This window comes from Canis lupus, chromosome 8 (genome assembly GCF_048164855.1).
Source record: "Canis lupus baileyi chromosome 8, mCanLup2.hap1, whole genome shotgun sequence".
Lineage (NCBI taxonomy): Eukaryota > Metazoa > Chordata > Mammalia > Carnivora > Canidae > Canis > Canis lupus.
Window position 1 is genome coordinate 3140207 of NC_132845.1, and position 23070 is coordinate 3163276.

The window sequence follows — 23070 nt, forward strand, 5'->3', positions numbered from 1 at the left end:
TGCACTATTCTGGACTTGTCTTAGGGCTCCTTTAAGATCTTCTTCCTTGGTCCTTATTTCATTTTGGTGATTTCTATGACAAACTGTAAGCTCTAAGTCAGGGAATGCAAACTGAGGTAGCCCACTTTCAATTTTGCTTGGCTGGCCCAAAGTTTTATATACAATAATTTGCATGTCTGTCTTATGGACATGTGCTTTCCATTTCCCGGAGTTGAAATGTTCTCACTTATTTCATATATTTAGCCTTTATCTCTTCCCCAGCCAATGATCATAAAGTCATTACAGGGGTAACAAAACTGTACTGACAAGATTTAGGCTGTAAAAAAAAAAGAGTGACATAGCATCAGAATAAAATTATAGATACACAGTGAAATAATATTAGAAAAAGAAGTTTCTTCAATGCAGGAATTTACTTCATTTTCAGTCTTTTTACAATTATGTCACAGTTAAGTGCCCAATGCATATATTTTTTTAACAAATGCATAAAATCCCAGGTCATCAAAAAAGATTATTTTTAACATGGGATGGTAATGGGTTATTTCCTGTACCCTTCTAAATAAAAATATGTAACTGCTTAATCTTGTAAGAATGGCCTTGCAAAAGAGAAGAGAGGGAGAAAGAAGGGGATGGAAAAGAGAGAGAGAGAGAATTAATTTATTTCTAGTCTCTTCTGAATAATCAAAGTTGTATAAAATCTAGAAAAGGGATATCTTGACACAAGACTCAGGAAATTGGGGTTGGTTTTGTTTTTGTTTTTAAAAATTACTTTGAAAAAAAATAATAAAAAATAATAAAAATAAAAATTACTTTGTAGGGCAGCCCAGGTGGCTCAGCAGTTTAATGCCACCTTCAGCCTGGGGTGTGATCCTGGAGACCCGGGATCGAGTCCGTGTCGGGCTCCCTGCATGGAGCCTGCTTCTCCCTCTGCCTGTGTCTCTGCCTCTCTCTCTCTCTCTGTCTCTCTCTGTGCATCTCTCATGAATAAATAAATAAAATCTTTGAAAATCACTTTGTTGAGGTATGATTTATATATATATGTGTGTGTGTGTGTGTGTGTGTGTATGTATATGTGTGTGTATGTGTATACGTGGATGCACATATTTAATATATACAACTCAATGAGTTTGGGGTAAGTGTACACCTGTGAAACCATCACTGCCAAGTCCAAAAGCAGATCTATCACCCACTACGAAGGTTTCCTTAAACTTAGATTTTACTTCCCATTCAGCTTTCCCACTTACTTCTTTTAAACAAGTCATTTTACCTTTATGAGATAAAGATTTTTTTCCTTAGGTATAATCTAGTTAGAATTGTATGGGGTGCCTGAATGGCTCAGTCAGTTAAGCATCTGACTTGATTTTATCTCTGTCATAATCTCAGGGTCAAGAGATCAAGCCCCCTGTTGGGCTTTGCACTGAGCATGGAGTCTGCTTAAGATTCTGTTTCCTCTCCCTCTGCTCCTCTACCTGCCCTTGCTCATCAGCGCACTCTCTTTTCCCCACTCTGTCTCTAAAATAAAATTAAGTTTTAAAAAATGTAGTTAGAATTGTGTGAGGAATGGGTAGGAGAGTATATGGAGAGCTATATGTGTTATAAGATTGCAAAATCAGCGTGTACGGTACAATTTGCATGTCATTAAAATTGCCCTTGAAAATCCCTTAAAATTCCTTATTGTAAATAAACTAACATACTTTACAAGAGTCTCCAAAATGTAGGGTGAGTGCTCCAAGGTGGGTACCGAGTGATCTGTTGGAGTTGAAAAGAAAATGATAGAATGCCCATTTATATTATAATTGTATCTCATCTTTTAAATTTTATATGGTGTAGGTCATTTAATGTTGGCCAAATATTAGTTCAAAAGTGCATATGCACAATTTACAAATAAGTATGCATATACTGGTAATTTTTTCCTAAGTTTAAAGTTTTATTCATAGGGATATATATTTTGAAAATGTCGTGGACCACTGTTTACCACTGATCTACAAGATAGTAATGCCATCTTCACAAAAAAAAAAAAAATACAAAACTCAAGTTTTTTCAATGTCTATTTAAACATTAGTCCATTACAATATAGTTTATACTTTTAGTCTTAATTCTAAATAAATACACTCTTCTTCTCAAGCCATAGATTAACTTAATTTCATGTCATCAAAGACATTACTTGCTTCATAGTACTTTGCCTATTCTGAAAGTGCCCTGCACTGGATTTAAGGAATCTATTTCTTTTTTATATATCTTCTCTATTACCAAGATAAAAGTTTATATTTTTTGCTTTCCATATCATTGAATTCTGAACCCTGATTTTCTTAATACTAAAATGTATATGAAGTAAAATTAAGTCTGTGAGCATTGTCCCTCCTAGGAATGCTAAAAGGGCCTGTAGTGTAAAAAAAAAGTAACCATTTTATACCAAAGGATAATATTTTAATAATAAGTACATAACTTTAGTCATTCTCATGGTGCTTATCTAAACAGTTTAACAAACTAAATGTCAAATGGCTAATATTTCTTTTTTTTAAAGATTTTATTTATTTATTCATGAAAGACAGAGAGAGAGAGAGAGAGAGAGAGAGACTAAGAGAGAGATACAGGGAGAGGGAGAAGCAGGTTCCATGCAGGGAGCCTGACATGGGACTTGATCCCCAGACCCCAGGATCACGCCCTGGGCTGAAGGCAGACGCTAAACTGCTGAGTCACCCAGGGATCCCCAAATTGCTAATATTTCTAATGTAAATATATGTATTTTTTATTGTCATCCGTGTTATCCCTGAAGGAGACAGTATGGAAGCTATCTTTGAAGATAGCATCTGATGATTCTCAGCTCTCGATATTCGTGTCCCTATTTTGCCCCCTGCACATTCAATAGAGTCACCCTGTGTAACCAATAAGATGTTACAGAAATTCTAGAACATAACTTCTGGGACTAGGTCATAAACAGTTTCTAACTTGCTCTCTCTTGGATTACTAGTTCTGGGAAAAGTTAACAACCACGTCAAGATGACAAACAGCCTTAGGAAGAGGTCTAGTGGTGATTAACTGAGGCCTTCTGCCAATAACAAGAACTAACTTGCCAGGCATGTGAATGAGATGCCCTGGGAGCAGATCCCCCAGCCTTAGTCGAGCCTTCAGATGACCAGCACCAGTGACACTTGACTGGACCTGATGAGAGACACTGAGTCATCACTACCCAGCTAAGCTGCTCCCACCTTGACCCACGGAAACTGTGGTAGTAAATGCTTACTGGATTCAGCTGCTAAGTTTGGGGTTAATTTGTTACTTGGCCGTAGATAACTAAGGATGGCAGGGTATACAGGGGAAAGAATTTGGACTGAGAGGTTAATGATAAAATGTGTCTTGATGGCATCTTTGAAGCTGAGTGCTCTTGGACAGGTTAAGTCTCTTGTGCCTCAGTTCTGTCATCAGTAAATTAAGGGCAATAAATTGTGTCTCACAGAAGTCTGAAGAGTAAGTGAGATAAAAGAATTTAAAGAACCTGGAAAGTGCTTTGTCCTCAGCAAGCATTTATTTCTTTCTTTTTTAAAAAAATGTGCTCTATTTTGCAAGGTTTTAAGGTTTTGAGATTATTCTCAGCACACAGACATGGGTTTTATAGGTCGTGGAAGAACTAGAGGCAGAGATGAGACTATGGATGTTCAGGTACTGCCTTTTTTTAATTATTTGTTTATATTTATTTGAATAAAGCTTTGGCTTTGAAGATCTTAATTTAAAAGAGATGAGTTTTTATAAACATTCTCTTAAGTAGAAGTGAAGAGGGTAACTTATTCCTTAATATTTTTGTAAGCTCAAAGTATAAAATATCTGGAGGAAATACAACTTCTCCAGATCTTGTAAAAACTCTGCTACACTTTGACAGGGTCTCTGACAGCTTTGTGTTTCTGTTAGTGACCTGGAGGTCAAGAAAACAGCTTGGGAACGTGCTGTATCTGTTTCTTCCCTGTGTGTCTATCTTGATTCCATTATTTCTGTGTCTTTGACTAAGTAAATTCAGAAAGTGTGAGTGTTTGTATGTGCAGTCTTTTATTTTGCTAATTCATAAATGACCTGCAATGCCCTTACCCTTGCCATTTAACACTGACATTTCAAATTATTTTTGATAGTCTCTGAAGTGCCATGACCTACACTAGGTGCAGGGACTCTGCATGAAGATTTGCGAGACTTCTTGAGTTCAAATCCCAGCTCTGCCACTACTCTATGAACCTGTGCAAATTAAAAACACTCTGTGCTTTGGTTTCCCCCAAGCAAAAGGTAAGAATAATTATAATATCTATCTTAGAAGTTATAAGTGTGAAAATATAACAAAAAGGGTTAGTGTCTGTTAACAATTTAGAACACTGCCAGTCCAACAGCAGGTTTTTTACATCATTTTTCATTTTAATGAGATAAATATTTGAATGGCCTGGGCCCAGAAGGTAAACAACCACCACTCAGCAACCAGAACCCTTCCCTTTCCTACTCCTTGCACATTCTCAAATTTGCTTCACTGAGATTTTGAGAGGACTTTATATACTCTTGTGGTATTTGATAATTTGAGTATTTCCTCAAATAAAACCTTAACAAATGACAGATGTATACTTCACTCTGAAATGAAAGTGTGTTTGCCTTTGACCGGTGCATTTGATTTTCACAGCTCTCAGATTTTCTCTAGGTGTGTGAGTGTGTTGGGAAAGGGCATTGATTGGGGAGAATCAATCTACCTTTTTTAGCAGTGGTTCTGAACTCCTTTGAAAATGTAATAAAAGCTATAGTCCACCTCTCCAGTAGGAAAAAAAAAAAAGTCACTAAAGTTATGACTATGGACACCAATGGGTCCTTTGCTGTTTTTGCTATAGGCCAAGAAAGTCGACTAAGGATTATTGCAGCCTTTTATGACAATGGTTGCTGAATTTAGGAAAGAACAAGAGAGAGAGAAATAGAAAAAAAAAATTCAGGACATCATTTCACAAAACACTGGAAACCAAAAGGACTTTAACAAAGGAGCTCTCACTTGTACTACTGGGGATAATTCTGCTAGCTTGTAAGAAAGGTATGACATGGATTCAAAAGAGACTTTGAGAGATATGTAAAGTAGTTTGTCATTATTTAAACTGTGCTTTGTGGAGGAACCAGGAATTGGGGGGTGGGGGGAGGTTGCAAGGGAGGGCCCTGAGACCATGGAACTGAAACTCCATTCACCTCTCATCTACTGAGAGAGAAGTCATGCTTTCATTGATATTACTTACTGGGCTTCCACATAAGATTGTATTTGAAAAAAGGGTTTCATGACTTTCAGAGGATTGGGAACCACTCTTCTAGATGTTTGTCTATATAGATAATCCCAAACTTGAACTTCTGAATCTGGATTATCAGAATCTGAGAAAGGTTATATTGGCTGATATACAATATTGTATGATAGGACAAGGGTGACTGCAGACTAGTTTATCTAATTCCAAGTATGTAAAAAATGGGGCTTCTAATGAAGCCACAAAGAGGTAGATTTAGAATTAGTAAAAACATTAAATAGTCAAAAGAGTTAAAAATTGAGCACCTCAAATTGTAGAAGAGGTTGCATAAAAATAGTTGCAAATAATTGTAGACAAAAGCAGAGTCAGTTACTCAGATCCAATGAGGTAGTCATGGGATATCCTTGGTTGTTAAGGCTGACGTTGAGAGGGGGAAGCTCTTCTACAAATCTTCTTTGGATTACAGTTTAAGCAAAAAAGTACCTGCTAAGTCCTATCCACTGTCATCCACTATGGCAACATCTCAGCTCTTACCTCATTTCACTAGTTTTCAGTTCAGACATTTAGCTGACAATAGTCACGAGTCACGATGTAAATAAGTAAACCCCATGCATGTACACGTCGAACAGTATGGAATTGCCAATATTGAGCTTTTTTGACTAAAAATGGCAGTTGCATATGGTCCAACCTAACATTTTCTTGAACACACTCTTCCCTAGTTTTGAGGCAAAAAATATATGTTCCAGATAACATCCTCCCCTCTGCATCACATCTTCCTGCTAACCCGCAGGGGTCCCCCTCTTCTTTGATGGCTTGATAAGAGCAGCTGAAGAGGTGTGAAGGAGCCCACTGCTTGAAAGTAAAGAGAAAGTAGTCAAGTCCTGTCTTCTCTTGTTCAACAGCTCTTGTCAAGGCTTGTCCTGGGGCTCCTCAAGGGGACAATCATAGAGAGCTAAAGTTACAGTGGCCCTAAAATCCCCTTGGTTAGTCCTTTAACCATGTATTTTATCTTCTCGACAGGCCCTTTAGTGATAAAATATCTAAAACACAGCGTTCTATACAATGCAATGTTAAAACGCCTCGCGGGAGAGTAAGGCAGGTGAAAGGGTTGAGACTTCTCAAGGAAGCGAGGCAAAGGCAGCAGCTCTGATTGCTTCTGGAGTGCTCTCAGGAAAGCTGTGCCCAAGTCCTTTAAAAGCTGGTTTACTTCCCAAGTAAACATGGTTGCCAGCAAGAGCAACCGTGTGCTGGGTCCGAAAGGAGGAGAAGAAGCAAAATGCATCAGTGGCCTCCCTGAGATCATAGAAAACCAAAGTGGACATTTCTTCTAGATGCTATTAGCTACTCCTCCCTCTCAGGTGAGCCCCTTTGGTTTGCCTGCCTTCGAGGAGGCTGCTGAGAATCATTCAAGCCAGTTAAAAAAAAAATGGTTTCAAGTAAGTATCTGAAACACAAACACATTAGCTCAAAGTGCTGGAAACACAGTAATAATCACAAAGTCCTTACTTCTTCTCTCCTTTGTACCATTCAAAGGCCGGAGGCGGCACACCTGCACCTTCGCATCTTATCAATCCACTGCGTCCCGGGGCCACGGTGCCAGATTTAATTTCCTGAATCGTAGGAGCGACTGAAAAAGAAACAAACAAAGCAAGAAACCAGTGGGTAAGTGAAACTAATCTGCAGCAAAAATATAACACACATATATTTTTATTCCTTCTATATTCAAAGCAATCTTGTGCCTGATAGGCCAATGCATCACATTTTCAGTGTTTTATGCTTCTAATACAAGACTAGTCATTTTCAGCTTCATTTTTCAAGTTGGACAATAGATGAATGTTCCCAAGGAGTGCACAGTAAATGCAATACATTTTGGCCTTGCTTCCTGTTGGAAAAATGGCATTGTTGAGGGGAACACTTCATCTGTACTCCAGTCAGACTACAGTCCCATAATAGCTCTCATTTATTGAGTGATCACTGGGAGCCAGTCACTGGGCTAGGTGCATTATGTTCAGGATTTCCTCAGGGCAATATTGTAAGCTAGATGGGATTATCCCAACATCATAAATGTGAAAACTGGAAGCTCAGAGAGGTTAAATAATTTATCTAACGTCACACAGCTACTTAGCTGAAGAATTTGGGCTTAGTAGGGGCATACTGACTTAGGCACATTGACTCAAAGCCTCAGCTCTTCCATTATTCTGTGTTTTCTTCTGCCTACTTCCTGCACTTTAGCACATTAGTGTTTTTTTGGGGGGTTGTTTCTTCTACCCGGAATGCTATTCTTTTCCATTTCTACAGATTTAGGCTCAATTAGGCGTCTCCATTCTCTTTCCTGTTGCTCCGGTTGAAAATAGCTTTCCAGTCTCGAAATAGTTTATCTAAATCTCTCATCCCATTGCTTTCCATCTTGTATGGTAATTATTTATGGGAATGCCAGGCTTGTTTGTTAGCTGCCTGAAGGCAGGGTGAGTATCTGGTTCATGTTCAGAAATCAAAACCCACAAAATGATGCTTAAAAAGCTTCTTTCTAATATAGCCACTCCTTTACTTATCAAATAGTTGTTGAGCCATCAACACACACCAGGCATTTCTCAAGGCACAAAGCAGTGCAATTCCCGGATGTGATGAAGTCTATGTTCTAGATGGAGGGAGGGAAGGGGAGACAGATTATAAGCAGTAAATAAAATAAGTAATTCAAATAAAACATTAGACAGTGATAATAGAGATGATAAATAAAAATTAGGGCAGGATAAGAGGAGTCTGAGCAAGGAATAGATTATAGTTCTATGTAAGGTAATCTGAGGAAGATTTATTGAGAAAGTGAGATTTACGTAAAGACTAGATGTAGATGAGTGAGTTTGCTCTGTGGATATCCAGAGAAAGAGCCTTTCAGGAAGAGAGAAGAGCTTGCAGTGAGGCCCTGAGGCTGAGGCAAGCCTGACTTGCTTGAAAAATAACAAAGATAACCATGTGGCTGAAGGAAAGGAAAAAGAAGGAGGATTATCGGGAGATGGAGTGTGATGATTAAATTTGCGTCAACTTGACTGTGTCACAGCGTCAGGGTATTTGCTCTTTCTGGGTGTGTCTGGTTCTGTAGGAAATACCATTCAGATCAGTGGACTCAGTGAAGTGTATGCATACCACAGAGTCCATTGAAGGCCTGACCAGAACAAGAGGCAGAGGAAGGGAGAAATGCCCCCCTTCCTTACCCGACTGTTGGAGGTAAAACACTGGTCTTCTGCTCTCAGACTGAGATTCACACCACTGGCTCCCCTGGTTCTCAAGCCTTCAGACTTGGACTGAGCTATACCACTGGCTTACCTGAGTTTTCACTTGCAGACAGTAATTCAGGGGCCTCCTCAACCTCATGTGAGCTATTCCTGATAACATAATCTCTTTGTGTGTGTGTAAGTAGGTAGATACGTGTAAATATGTATGTGTGTATCTATCTAGATATCTGTAGGTTTTATGCATATAAGTATATGTATACATCCACACCATATATAGACTTATTTCTATATGGACGTAGACACACACACACAGGTTACTGGTTCGGGTTCTCTGGAGAACCCTGACTAATACTTGGGGCCAAAGGATAGATCAGATAGGACCCTGAGGGCCATTTTAAGGACTTGGCTTTACTCTGAGCAAAATGGTGAACGACTATGGAAGAGAGATATAATCTAGCTTTTTTTTCAAAGGTATTTTGGGTGTTGTGTTGAGAAAACATGATAGTGAGGCCAGGAGGGAAGCTGAGCACTCACAGGAAGCTGTTGCAGGAAGCAAGGCGAGTGATGCTGGTAGCTCAGATTAGGGGGGTAGCACTGGGGGTAGGAAAAGTAACTGGCTTTGGAGTCGGTTGTGAAATTGAAGCCAATGGGATTTTCCTAACATAGTAAAAAATGAACAAACAAAAACCAGGAGTCCAGGGTGACTTCATTTGGCTTCACTGGAAGGTTAGACTACCCTTCGCCTGAGATGGGTAAGATAATTAGTTGATGAGTTTGGGAGAGAAACATTAGGAGCTGTATGCAGGTGTCATTGTCTTTTAATAGATTTTATTTTTTAGAGCAATGTCTGTTCACACAAAACTGAGTGGAAGGTACAGAGATAGCCCATATACCCCTTGCCCCAATCCATGCCTAGCCTCTCTGTATGGACGTTCCCTACCACAGCAGTACCTTTGTCTCAGCTGATGAACCTACATCGACACCTCACGATCATCTAAAATCCATAGTTTACATTAGGTCTCCTTCTTGGGGTTGTATATCCTATGGGTTTAGACAAAAACTTAATGACATATATCTGTCATTATGATATGGTACAAATTATTTTCACTGCCCTAAAAATCTTCTGTGTTCTCTGCCTATTAATCTCTACCACCCCGCCACCCCTGGAAACCACTGATCTTTTTTATTGTCTCCAAGGTTCTGCATTTTCAGACTGTTATATTGTTGTAATCACAGAGCATGTAACCTTTACAGACTGGCTTCTATCACTGAGTGTAATGCATTTACGGTTCCTCCAATGTCCTCTCATGGCTTGAAAGATCAATTCTTCCTAGCACTTGAATGATATTCCATCATTTGGAAGTACCACAGTTTATTTATCCATTCACTTACTTAAAAGTATCTTGTTTGCTTCCAAGCACTGGTAATTAGAAATGCAGCTTCCTAAACACCCACGCACAAGCTTTGCGTATGTAAGTTTTAAGTTCCTTTGGGTAAATACCAAGGAGTGCAATTGTTGGATCACATGACAAAGTTATGTTTAGTCTTATAAGAAACTACAAACTATTTTCCAAAGTGGCTCTATCATTTTGCATTTCTACCAGCGATGTATGAGTGCTCTTTTTGCTCCACAACCTCATCAGCACTTGGGGCCATCGGTGTTCCAGATTTTGGTCATTCTATTAATTGTGTAGTGGTATCTCATTATTTGATGTGGAACATTTTTTCATATACTTAATTGCCATCTGTGTATCTTTGGAGAAGTTTCTGTTAAAGTGTTTGGCCCATTTTTTAATTGGGTTGTTTATATTCTTATTTAATTGGGTTGAGGTTTAAGAGTTCTTTGTGAATTTTGGATAACCATCCTTTATCTGATGTGCCTTTTACAAGTACTTTCCCCCAGTCTGTACCTTATGTTTTCATATTCTTAACAGTGTGTTTCACAGAGCTGAAATTTCTAATTGTAATGAAGTTCATCTTATCAATTATTTCTTCTATGGATTATGTATGGCTTTTGGTGTTGCAGCTAAAAAGACATCACCCATTCCAAGGTCATCTAGATTTTCTCCTCTGGTATCTTCTAGGAGTTTATATGCATATCTATTTTCATAAATATTTTCTCTTCTATCCATCTTTTTAACGTACTACATATTTTAAATAACACTATAGGAAAGTGTTTAACACAACAGGAACCTTGAAAATGCAAATACTAATTCATTCAGACAAATGACCTGAGTTAAGTGTGCACCCTGGATATATTTAAGTTTCTTTAGAAAGCAATAAAAAAATACAGAGTTTAATGATTTTTCAATATGCAGTGAATGTGAAAACTGTAAACACCCTTACAACAGAACATTGCCTTTCCTTTTAAAAATACTCTAGGAAATTCATCATTTTCTTTTAAAGGTGATACTTCACTTTGAAATTATAACACCTCTATTTCTCTGTGGTATTTTTATTCTTAATAGTAAAAGTTCAGTTTATAGTTCTGGAAAGAAACTTGTAAAGAAATATTATTTTTATTAAAGTGCTTGCTAATAACTTGATGAAAAAATAATAAAAAAATGTTGCCAAACATATTTGAAGAAAATGCTATGAGATAATACACATGCCCATTTATATATTTATATATGTAGTATATATATGTAGATATGTTAATATATTATATATGTATGTATATATCTGTATGTGTATAGGCCTATGAATTTGTGTATATATATGTACATATATATACACAAATATATATATATACACACACACTCTGTCTCATATAAGCAATCATTTAATAAATTTAATTATCTTTATAAAGCAAAAATCCCATCTCCCCATAAAAGGCAATAAAATATACAAAAGACATCTATAAATAAAATCCCACTTATTTGTCAATTATTATGACACATTTTTGCTTGTGAGAGGCATAGGTAGGATTATATTTCCACTCTTGCTCTCATAGGCTTTAATCTCTTTCTCTCCCTGTCGCACTCAGAGGCCATAATCTTTTATAATATCCAACTATTATTGAAGATGAAATAACCATATGCAACAGGAGATCCATCACAAGCTTCTATTGATAACCTGGTTAGTTTAATTACTCTCTTGTTTGTCAAGGGGGCCATGACTCATTATAAACAAAACCATGAAATCCGGAACATTGCCTGAAAACCCATGCGTAATGAACCGAAATAAAATCTAATTTGTCATTAAAAGGCTTTTATGCAGTTCTTTGTGCATATGGCTCAACACTAGGTGCTTTACCACACAAGTTAAAGGGACATGATCCTGTTGTCTAGAGGTTCACAGGCTGCTATAATGGACACTGAAAATGGAAAGAGACCTAAAATGTCATATGGAAGCATACATGAAGAATGAGTCAAGAATTAACACTGTTTGTAAGAAAAAGTCCTAAGAACATTTTTTTGTGTTAGGGAATTAAAGGGCTATGGGTAATCAATATGGAGAGGGGAGTCTGATGTAGATTTCATTTTGAGGTTAAAATTATACACTTGAACTTGAAGGCTCTATTGATTTTTCTTGGAGACATGAATGAGCCCTTTCCATATTCTTCTACCTCTCTTAAAAATGACTATTCAAAAAAAAAAAAAGCGGATTCATCCACCTATCTATTCTTCATTCCTTTATCAATTAAATATTTTTATTAGGGACTATGTTAATTTAAAAAATGGTATTCTTGCCTCATAGGGTTAACATTTTTGAGGTGTGTGTGTATGTGTGTGCATGCATGTACAAAAAGTAAATAAATAAGTAGTAAAAAAGCTGTATGAACTAAGATGAGAATTGAGCAGAATAAAAGAAAAAGGAATCCTGAGATATATTGTTTTATGTGGTGCGGTCACGGAGCTCCTTATTGATAAGGCAACATTTGAGCAGAAAATTAGAGAAATAGAGAAATAGAGAAAAGGAATCATGTGGTTGTCTGCAGTAACATATGAAAAGGAAACAGAAAAGAAATAGGCCTTGAGTTGAGAGAGCATGTTTGAGATGGAAACATTCTTAAAGGTTTAAGTAGCAGCAAACAGTCATCATGGCCTGAGCAGATAAGTGAGAGGAAGAATCCAGAAGAGAAAATTGGGCAGGCAGGTGGGGCTCAGATTCTGTAGAGTCTGGTAGCCCATGGTAAAGCCTTTGAATTTTGTTCCAAGGAGATGAGGTTTTAGAGATTTTGAGCAGAGAGACATGGCTTGATTAACTTTTTATAAATATTCTTTGGCTGCTGAGTAGATCATGGTCTGCAGAGAGGCAGGAAGGGAAACAGAACTGCAGAAGTGCTAGGAGGCTATTGTAGTAATTTTTAGGATGATGAGAAAGCCATTGGCCAATCCATAAAAAAGGAAGGAATTTAGAGAAAATTTAATTAAATAGATCATTGGTCACATTGGACCTGAGTCAACTCATTTCAGTTAACTGGCAGTGACAGGACATTTTTAGTGAAATTCCAAGTTTATACCATTCTGAACTCTATTACTTTGTATAAATAGAAGAATTCTATGGAGACAAAAATGTCTGATTATACCCAGCAGGTTTCTTTTCTAGAGCACATCTCAGAGACTGTGACGTACATGTATGTCTTATGAATATTTTTTAGTATGAAGCTTTTTCCAAACTTATGAGACCATGGAATTGCAAAAGTTTTTTTTTTAAAATATTTTATTCATTTATTCATGAGAAACACAGAGAGAAAGACAGAGACACAGGCAGAGGGAGAAGCAGGCTCTCACAGGGAGCCCGATGCGGGACTCAATCCCTGGACCCGGGATCACACCCTTCGCTGAAGGCAGATGCTCGACTGCTGAGCCATCCCAAGTGTCCCTGTAGAAGATTCTATATTAAAGTCCTGTGGGGCTAATATGTTTTTGGATATGATCTGGGTATGTTGGACAGTGGGACTTGTAGATGTCTAAGGTCTAGTCCACATCCTATGTTATGTGATTTATTACTATTCAGGTCAACAATCATCCCTGGTTAAACAGGTTTCTATGTGCTCATGAAGTATAATGCACTCATGAATTTTATGTGGGGAAAAGGCCACAGTTATTTGCATCATAAATATATAGTCATTTATTTGCCAGAAATATATACCTTACAACAACTATGATTAATTATCAAACTGGAGCTATAACAATGAATTATAAGTATGCTTAGCTAAGTTGTACAAAACACTCATTTTCCACCAAAAATACATTGTTTTAAGAAATCATATTGAACCCTTCCTAGAAGAGATAACCAAATGGTAAAATCTGAATGATTGCTCCCAGAACCTATTTCTTTTTACCATCATACCCCATTGCTCTATGAATTTCGGCCATGACCCAGTAGTGTAAGTTTCTTTTACAGGGAATGGGAGTGTAAAGGTAGGCATCTGCATGCGTTTGTGTTTCTGGAACTGTTTTTCTTTCCAGAAAGACCATTTTTGTTTTGCTTAGATGCAGCTTCTTTCAATTACACCAAAGTAGCAAAGAAACTGATTACTTGAGCATCTCAAATTCATAAGTACAATGGCATCCTTTGGAATAGATGGATTTGTGTGCACTGCTGAAATTTCAAAATACTGCCCTTATATCAAATTGTATATAGCTGTAAGCTGAAGCAATTGTATACTGAAATGAGTTAATTTTAGAGAAGTATTACTAGATGGATGTGGGGAACAGCAAAGAACGGATGTTGGGAAAAGCCAGCAGTGAAAGGGTCAAGAAGGGGTATTTAACACCTGTGTGATTAGATGCTCATAAAAGAGGAGTCTTCCCTTTTCATTTACTCAGTGGGATTATTTCCATTCATTGTTTAGCCAGTCATTTCAGGATGAAGATAATTAAAGGTTCTTCATCCAAAACTCCAGGCTCTGCAGGTGCAAGCAACAGAACCTCTGCACTTGGCACCCAATAAGCCTAATCAAGATTCAAGTTTTCTTAGTTACATGACAATAGCCACAAAGACCTTCTTCCTCTCTTGTCATTCTCAGTGGGAGCTTTGGTTTTGTACAAAGTCCTGTTATCAAAAAGATGAATGAATCCAAGAATTCTTTCAATAGCCTTAGTGAATTAAGGTAGTTCAAATGAAACCTTATAGTTCCAAAGGCAAACAAATTTGACACCATCCCTCTCCCTCAGAATGATGGACAATGACGAAGGTGCCATATTAAAGAATTACAGCAAAAAAGAAGAGTGAGGAATAGTAAAGAGAAGTAAATCGTGAGGAAGTCTGTCCTACAGAAGTATGTAGGAAAACACTGTGGTAAATAAGCATGTTGACCTTGTTTGAAATTCTAGAACTTGTGAGCTACACCAAAGAAGCCTTAGTCAAATAAACAGTCTTTGAAAAAAATTTAAGGTTTCCAGTACCTACCAGAGAACACATCATATAGGATGTGCTCAATACACAATTGTTACGGATGAGGATGATGATAGTTGAAAAATGTCTTCCTTGAAGACAGGTTGCACCTTAGGGTAGGAATAATGACAATCTCTCAAAGGCTGTCATAGATCTCACAGAAATGGATCACAAGGTCAATAAACCCTTTCCATGAAGCAAATATGTCCTCGCTTTATGGACTAATTGGATCTTAAAGAAAGCTAAAAACTCCATCTTATTGCTAAGAGAAAAAAATTAAAAAATAGTTTATGCAGTCAGATTTTTTAAAGAATCAAATCACTGAAATACAGTTGAAAAATAATCTTTGTGACCTAAAGGACTTTCACATTGAATAACACCTCTGCCCAGTTTTCACAGGGGATGGAAATAATACAGTTTGTAATGTACCTCCAGCTTCCCCAAGACCTTAAACATTTACACAGTCACAAAATAGTGCAGTGAAAAGGCTTTTCTTTGCAGTCAAACAAAAGTGGTTGTAACATTCACTATCTGAGTTACTTCACCCTTCTAAGTTCCAGTTTTTTCATCCGTAAAATAAATAGTGCCTACTTCAGGGACGGCTGTATAGACAACATAAAACACTTCATAGAGGCCCAGAAATAAACCCACAATTTTAGGGTCAATTAATCGTCAAGAAAGAAGGCAAGAATATGCACCGAGAGAAAGGTAGTGTCTTCAAAGTGTTGGGAAAACTGGACAGCTACAGGCAAAAGAATGAAACCGGACCACTTTCTCACACCATACACAAAAATAAACTCAAAGTGGATTAAGAATCTAAATTGGAGACCTGAAAGTATAAGAAATCCTAGAAGAGAGCACAGGCAGTAATTTCTCTGACATTGGTCATAATAACATCTTTCTAAATACGTCTCCCGAGGCAAGGGAAAACAAACCATTGAGATTTCATCAAAACAAAATGCTTCTGAACAGCAAAGGAAATGACCAAAAAAGCTAAAGACAACCTACTGAATGGGATAAGATATTTGCAAATGATATCTGATAAAGGGTCAGTATCCAAAATATATAAAGCACTCATACAACACCCCAAACCCAAATTATCCAGTTAAAAAATGAGCAGAAGACATGAACAGACATTTCTCCAAAGAAGACACAGAGGGCCGACAGACACATGAAGTGACGCTCAACATCACTCATCATCAGGGAAATACAAATCAAAACCATGACATATCATCTCATACCTGTCAGAATGGCTAAAATCAAAAGCTCAAGAGACAAGTGTTGATGAGGATCTGGAGAAAAAAGAACGCTCCTGCACTGCTGGTAGGAACGCAAACTAGTGAAGTCACTGTGGAAGACTGTGTGGAGCCCCCTCAAAACATTAAGAATAGAACTACCCTGATATTCAGGAATCCCATTACTGGATGTTTCCTTAAAGAATACCAAAAAAAAAAAAAAAAAAAAAAAGAATAACAAAATATTAATTCAAAAGGATACATTTACCCCAATGTTTATTGCAGCATCATTTACAATAGCTAAATTATGGAAGTAGCCCAAATGGCCATATAGATGAGTGGATAAAGAAAATGTGGTGTGTGTGTGTGTGTGAATATATTTCTATACAGTCACATATATAAAAAATGGACTATATATATATATATATATATAAATGGAATATTATACAGCCAAAGAATAATGAAATCTTGCCATTTGCAACAACATGGATGGAGCTAGAAAATATAATATTAAGTCAATAAGCCCATCAAGGGAGACAAATACCATATGATTTCACTCATGTGTGGAATTTAAGAGACCAAACAAGTGAACAAAAGAAAAAAAAAAAAAAAAGAGAGAGAGAGACAAACCAATAAAACAGACACTTAACTATAGAAAACAAAGAGATAGTTCCCAGAGGGGTGAGTAGGGGATGGGCAAAATAGGTGAAGGGGATTAAGAGCACACATATCTTGATAAGCACTGAGTAATACATGGAATTCTCAAATTGCTAAATTATACAACTGAAACTCATATAACACTGTATATTAACTACACTGGAATTAAAAACAAAAACAACAACAAAAAACTTCATGAAAAGTGTTTACCTTAGTGTTTGGCACTGAGTTAGCAGCCAATAAAAACATTAGCTACCATTAAACAGGTATTACTACCAGTGGATAGGAGATGAGAGCTATGCTCCCTTTAAGAACATGAGATCATGATAAGATATGGATCGAAAGGGAACTAATTTTTCAGAAATTCATTGTCTTGTAAGCAAGTGACTGATTAATGTAATTAAAAGCTATATCAGTATAACTTTTACTCTCCCAGAAATCCATCCATACCCTGCTTTTTAATTGCAGTTAACCAAAAAGGACATTTGTGGTAGATCTCATCTTAATTTCTCAACGATCAACAAGTAAGAGGCTTAGGTTCGATAATGTGCTAAAACATCAAATGAGTTCCTTCTAGAAAAATATGCAATTGTGGACATACATTATGTGTTAGGGCATATAAAAGATCAATGTATCGATTCAGTTAAGCTTATGATGAGATCATTTTGTCTTTCATATGAAAGACAATGAAAAGTGGAATTTCACATTAAATTCGCATGAATTTCACACGAAATTGACTTCAGTGGTTTCATTAAAGGCTCGATATCCATCCTAGTTGACTAAACTGTGATCTCTGACTCCCTTGCATTTGCACAGGTGCATAAAAAGCAAAGTATTTTGTAAACAAAATTCCAGAGCTAAGACATACAGCTACAGATGAAGTCTGATCTTAGGGGCATTGGTGAAGGCGCTTGCACTGGCCCCCTAGACAGGCAAAGAACAATCTGTGCATTGTTTAAAAGTACAAAATAAGGGATTCTTTTCCTAAAGTCATGGCTTAATGCTATTAGAGTATTTCACGCTTTCAAGGAGGTTAACTATATTTAAGGTTGCATTAGTCATTTATATGGTGGTGTGAATGCTCTGATATTGTGTTGATTGTGAGCACACATCTGCAAGAGGCCTTGAAGGATGGATGGTTGGGTGGCCTGTGACTCATGAAGAAGTAGATAAAAGAACAATAAGGCGAGAAAGGGTTGTCTAATGAGGAGTCTGTTGGTGCTTCGGCATAACTCATTCATAGCGTGCTTTGGGCAAGGGTCAGCAGCACTGAAATCACAGCCTGCAGTAGCTGTCCCCTTATAGTCAGCAATGCTCACTTCAGTGATGCATCCACTGTAAAATATGTCTGAGATTTATTGGGCCACCAGCTGTATCAATAGGAATTAAATGGTTCACTGTTTTCCTAGCTGTTCACCAAACTTTCTTTCTTTAGACTTTATTCATGATTTGATCTCTTCTCTGTTGTCAGTCATGCTGAAATTATAGCTGAATGTGATTGATTTGGATACAGTGGACCAGTTTGCGAGAATTTTGAAGCTGGGACTCTCCGAAGGCATCTCTATTCTCAGCACGTGTGATCTTGCAACACAAGTTGTCCATCAGCACAAACTTTCGGAGTCCCTAAATGTGCACATGCATTCTTTTCATGTTGAAGCTATTATGAACTTCCTGATATAAAGATCATGTCTTACTGAATCCTTCCAAAATAAAGATTAGAAGCATTCGGATGCTGTCTTTAGATTACTTATAAAACATGAAAATATTCCTGGGAATTTTTCTCATGGGGAAAACCTTCTTGTTCGATGAATCAGTCAAGATACGTTACTTAAGCTTCTATTGTGTTTATTGGTATGTCTTAAGTCATGGTACATTTTCAAAGATCAGAATCAATCTGTCAGAATAGAAATAAACTAGACATATATAAATTTATGGTTTTTGCAGCCAATCAATGTAAAAAATGACACCAAAGGCTGTACTTGGTAATCGGTGGGGAAAACACGGGTGGAGGGTTTCCTCAGGCTAATTCTCAACAGATCAAGTCTCCTTCTGATTTCAGGGCCAGCTTCCTCCAAAAACCTACTAGTGAACCTGAAGGCACCAGGGAGTCTTGGGCTGGTATGACTTCTGCCCTCTGCAGAATAATCACTGGATTCTATTTCTTAGTTGACTAAATGGTTTATTATTTCTTCTTGTTTCTGTAGCCTTCAATAATCTTAAAATAGCACATTAAAAAAGTTGATTAGAATTCAGTTATTAAAATTATTTAGTTCTGAAAAATGAATAATTCATATTGCTAATGTATTCCAAAGGATTACTTTCCAAACACACTGTCTTGGAGGAAGAGAAAAGAAAGGCTCTGAGTAGCTAGAAAAAAAAGGAAAAAAGGGAAATTAAGGGACAAACGTTGTATTAGAGAAATCTAGTTGTAAACTACCCATTTCTTCTTGCCTGATGCCCTCAAATGCATGAGGGTGAATGTTGGAAGTCTAGCAAGACTACGGGGAGTGTGTTAAGCGAATGACATTTTCAAAACTATATGCCTAGATTCCCTAGTAAGGAAATGAACACGAAAGTGAACCACTTCCACTTCTCCATCTATTTTGAAGTGGTAATCAGCTGTGTGCTCAGGCCCGCATCCTGGAGTTTGTACCGTTCTAGAATTTCGGTATGGTTCAACGAGTAAAGCAACGGGGGTCATGACTGTGAAGCAGATGTGCTTTACCCATCGACTTGCTCTGAACTGATGAACAAGGAGAAAAACGACAGAGCAGGAAGTGATCCTCGTTGTAGAATTGAGAGGTAATTTTTCTTCCCATCTGAAAAACACAGTCTCAGCCACTTCTACTTACGGAGAAAGGAGGCTAGATCAGAACAAACACGGTAAGGAGTACCTAAGAGCAGAAGAATAAGAAGACATAAAGTAGGAGAGACATTTACCTACAAATAATACATCTTAGAGAAATAAGAAGATATGGGAGGAGGATGGCAGGAAAAACTGTAATTTTCAGGAACAACAGTATGGATGTTTTTGAAACTGAGAATGTTTAACAAGGGGAAAAAAATGTCATCCTTCCTAAAATGATTAAATAAAACGTGGTATGAGAAAACTCTGCCTAACAGCAAAAGTAATTTGACAACTGAAGGGTGTGTCAGGAAAGGGAAAGTCTGACTGACAAATAAGAACTTCCATGTCAGCCAGAGTAGCACATAAATAAATTATTAGAGAAAATGTTTAGGCTCTTTCCTCTTCTCAGAAATATATATATGCCTAAAATGCAGCTGATACCCTCCTTATAATCTCAATCTTATTTACTGCCTCTTATGTCAAAATCGCTGGATTTCTCACTATTTATTGCTCTCATCCTGCAAAGCTTATCTGTGCATTTGATGAACAGTTGCTATTGCCGTTTCATCAATGTCATTACGAAACATTTCCAAGTCTCGAGAGACTGAAATCTTGTAAATTCTGCCTTTAAAATGCATCTTATCACTCCTCACCACCCCATAGCTGTCCTGCAGGTGCGAGCCAACACTCCCCCTGGCTGGAGACACCGGAGGCTTCTCCAGTGGCCCCCGCTTGTGCCCTTGCCCCCCGTGCTGGCCATTCTCCGTGGGGCAGCCGGCGTGTTTCTGCTACCACCCGCCAAGTCCTCATTCCCACTCCCACACACAACCGCGCCCCGGCGTCCACGTCCATCCAGAATACAAGTCAAGTTCAGGACAGTGGTCCCCAAAACCCTACACGATCTGATCCTCCCGCCTTCTCTCTGACCACATTTCTGTGCGCTCCCTGTCTTGCCTGGTCTTCTCGGGCCACGCTGAACCCCCTGATGGTCATGAACATTTACCAATGTCTCTGCTTTAGGTTCTTATTACTTGGTACTCCCGGTCTGAAATCCTCACCCTTCAGACAATCTCCATTTTGTGCTTGCATCCTCCTCGCCTCCAATTCCCCCACATTGAAGAGGGCCTCCCAGTCCCTCTGTATAAAGTAGCTCTACCATCCCCTCACCCTCCAACCCCTTCCTTCTTAACCACCCTCACTGGGCTCTGTACCGACAATGTCCCTCTGACGTAGTATATATGGACTTCTCCACTTGCTGAGCGTCTCTTTTTCCCCCCTGGAGGGTACAGTCCATGAGGAAACAGTCTTGTTTCGTTCAACGATGTATCCTAGACTAGTGGCTGGCACATGGTAGGTACTCGATACAAAAAAAAAAAAAGTTGTATTATCACTATGGGATGAGTAAAAACTACAACGACTGTTCAATTCTCTGTTACAAAAATATGGTCTATCTTGATGTAAGCCAAGGCAGGTGTCCTACTGTCATTTCTCTTTGCTGAGTAGAAAGTTTCTGTACCGTTATCATTTCTATGTTTAAAATCTCTAATTTGGGGCATACCTGGGTGGCTCAGTTGGTTGAGGGTCTGCCTTCGGCTCAGGTCACGATCCTGGGGTCTTGGGATCGAGCCCCACATCGGGCTCCCTACTCAGCAGGGAGCCTGCTTCTCTCTCTCTCCCCACTGCTCATGTTCTCTCTTACTCTCTCTCAAATAAATAAATAGGATCTTTTAAAAATACCTCTAATATTGTGTGCCTGTAAAATGAACAGTGCAATGTGTCCAAATATATCACCTTAGTGTTTTTGGTAAGTTTTACTATATAATAATACCTTGTGGTTTTTCATCCTTTCATACTGAATTAGGTTAATATATAACTATGTGTGTGTATATATATGTTTAATATTTAATAAATATGTTTTATATGCTTATATAGAAATGTGCTATATTTATATATTATATATGTAAATTTAATGTATTCCTTAGAGTACTTCAATATGATTTATAATAAATTGTCTGAAATTAAGTGGTTAATTTTAGTGCTTCATTTTTACATGTTATGCAGTATCGCATGCAACATTATATAACTCAGCCCTTAAATACAATACAGCTGGGCAGCTGAGTTGTAGAAAAAAATTCAACTAAGCAGTGTTTCTATCACATCCCCCCAAATACTGTGATTCAGAAACCATCACAGATAAACTTTACGCTTATGCCCTGTTCTACTCAGCCATTGCCACAGTAATACGGTGTAACAACCACTATGACTTAGTGACAAGCATCAACACCGATCTCTCCCTCATGTGTCTTACTCTCTTTTGTATCTGTAACGCCCATTAGTCAAAGCAGTCATATAGTCAAGGCTGTCATCAATGGGGCTGGGAAATACTCCACCTACGTTTAGGGGAGGATGGGAGATAATACTGCCAAGGAATCATCCAGACCATTACTTATAGGTAGAATTTTCCAAAGCCATTCAGGCTCCAAGTCTCTTTCATACCAAAGCTAAAGAGAGCTCCATGGGTCTGCCTGGAGAAAGGAAGTCTGTTACATCTTCTGCTAAGGAAAGAGAGTGGTCTGAAATGAATTGTGGATTCCAGGGTGATTTAACGTGAGGGATATCGGACTGAAGGTCTACAGCAGAGAGCAGAGCTGCTGTGGAAACCACAAGGATAGCCAAGTACTACACAAACCAAGTGCCGTGGCAAGGCAGCATGTCAGGAAGGCGTTATTAGATCTCCCGGAAAGGTGGATATGGAGGATCCACCAGAGAAGGACTCCTGACTTCTTCAGCTGCTGAAAATGAGGCACATTTGAGAATTGGGAGAGATTTTTCCATGGTCATATGTCATCCACTGACTCAATATTTTTTTAATACATTTATTTTTTATTGGTGTTCAATTTGTCAACATATATAATAACACCCAGTGCTCATCCCGTCAGGTGCCCACCTCAGTGACCGTCACCCAGTCACCCCTACCCCCCCGCCCACCTCCCCTTCCACCACCCCTAGTTCGTTTCCCAGAGTTAGGAGTCAAAGATACAGATGCAATGAAACGCCGGGACACCTGCACCCTGATTCAATATTTATTCTGAGTTTTTGTCTGTTCTGTTATTCATTAACACACTCATTGCAATTGGTCAAGGAATATATTAAAATGGTTCCTAGACAAGCTCAGGGCTCTAGTGAAATTAGGAACTGGCTAATAAAGTGTCATAAACTTTTGTGTTTCTCCAAGGCCTAGCCTAATAGGAGGAAAATGAGACACTTCAAAAATGTTCATTGAATAAATGAATGTGATGAATGAATGAACTCTATGGAATACTGTGATTCTATGATATTACTAAAATTTACACTCTAGGCTTTTTCAGTGTAATATAGTTAAATTTTAATGAGTTACATTCGGTGTTAATGGGCTTATTATGTTCACGTAGTACGTAAGTGATGCTTAAACGCATACATACTACGTGGCCAAATATTGGTATCAATGGCATTTCCTAAAATGTACATTTCTTAAA

The 23070-nt window shown here is 38.0% G+C and overlaps 1 protein-coding gene and 1 long non-coding RNA gene across 5 annotated transcripts in view; one reads left to right on the forward strand and one right to left on the reverse strand.

The window, feature by feature from the left end:
- NEGR1 (neuronal growth regulator 1) overlaps window positions 1-23070 on the reverse strand; it is an 812983-nt gene that overhangs the window by 181989 nt on the left and 607924 nt on the right. For both annotated transcript variants that reach the window (XM_072834066.1, XM_072834067.1), the window contains exon 5: window positions 6747-6867. In XM_072834066.1, the coding sequence (XP_072690167.1) occupies window positions 6747-6867 (121 nt within the window). The remainder of the gene's footprint in view (window positions 1-6746; window positions 6868-23070) is intronic.
- The window catches only part of LOC140637782 (uncharacterized), a 35966-nt gene continuing 15832 nt past the window's right edge, over window positions 2937-23070 (forward strand). For 2 of the 3 annotated variants that reach the window (XR_012034817.1, XR_012034818.1), the window contains exons 1-4: window positions 2937-3226; window positions 4119-4266; window positions 4851-5044; window positions 6774-6902. This is a non-coding gene — a long non-coding RNA (uncharacterized lncRNA). Of the gene's footprint in view, window positions 3227-4118; window positions 4267-4850; window positions 5045-6773; window positions 6903-18178; window positions 18410-23070 lie in introns of those variants that run through there. The other variant, XR_012034819.1, reaches the window with a different exon arrangement.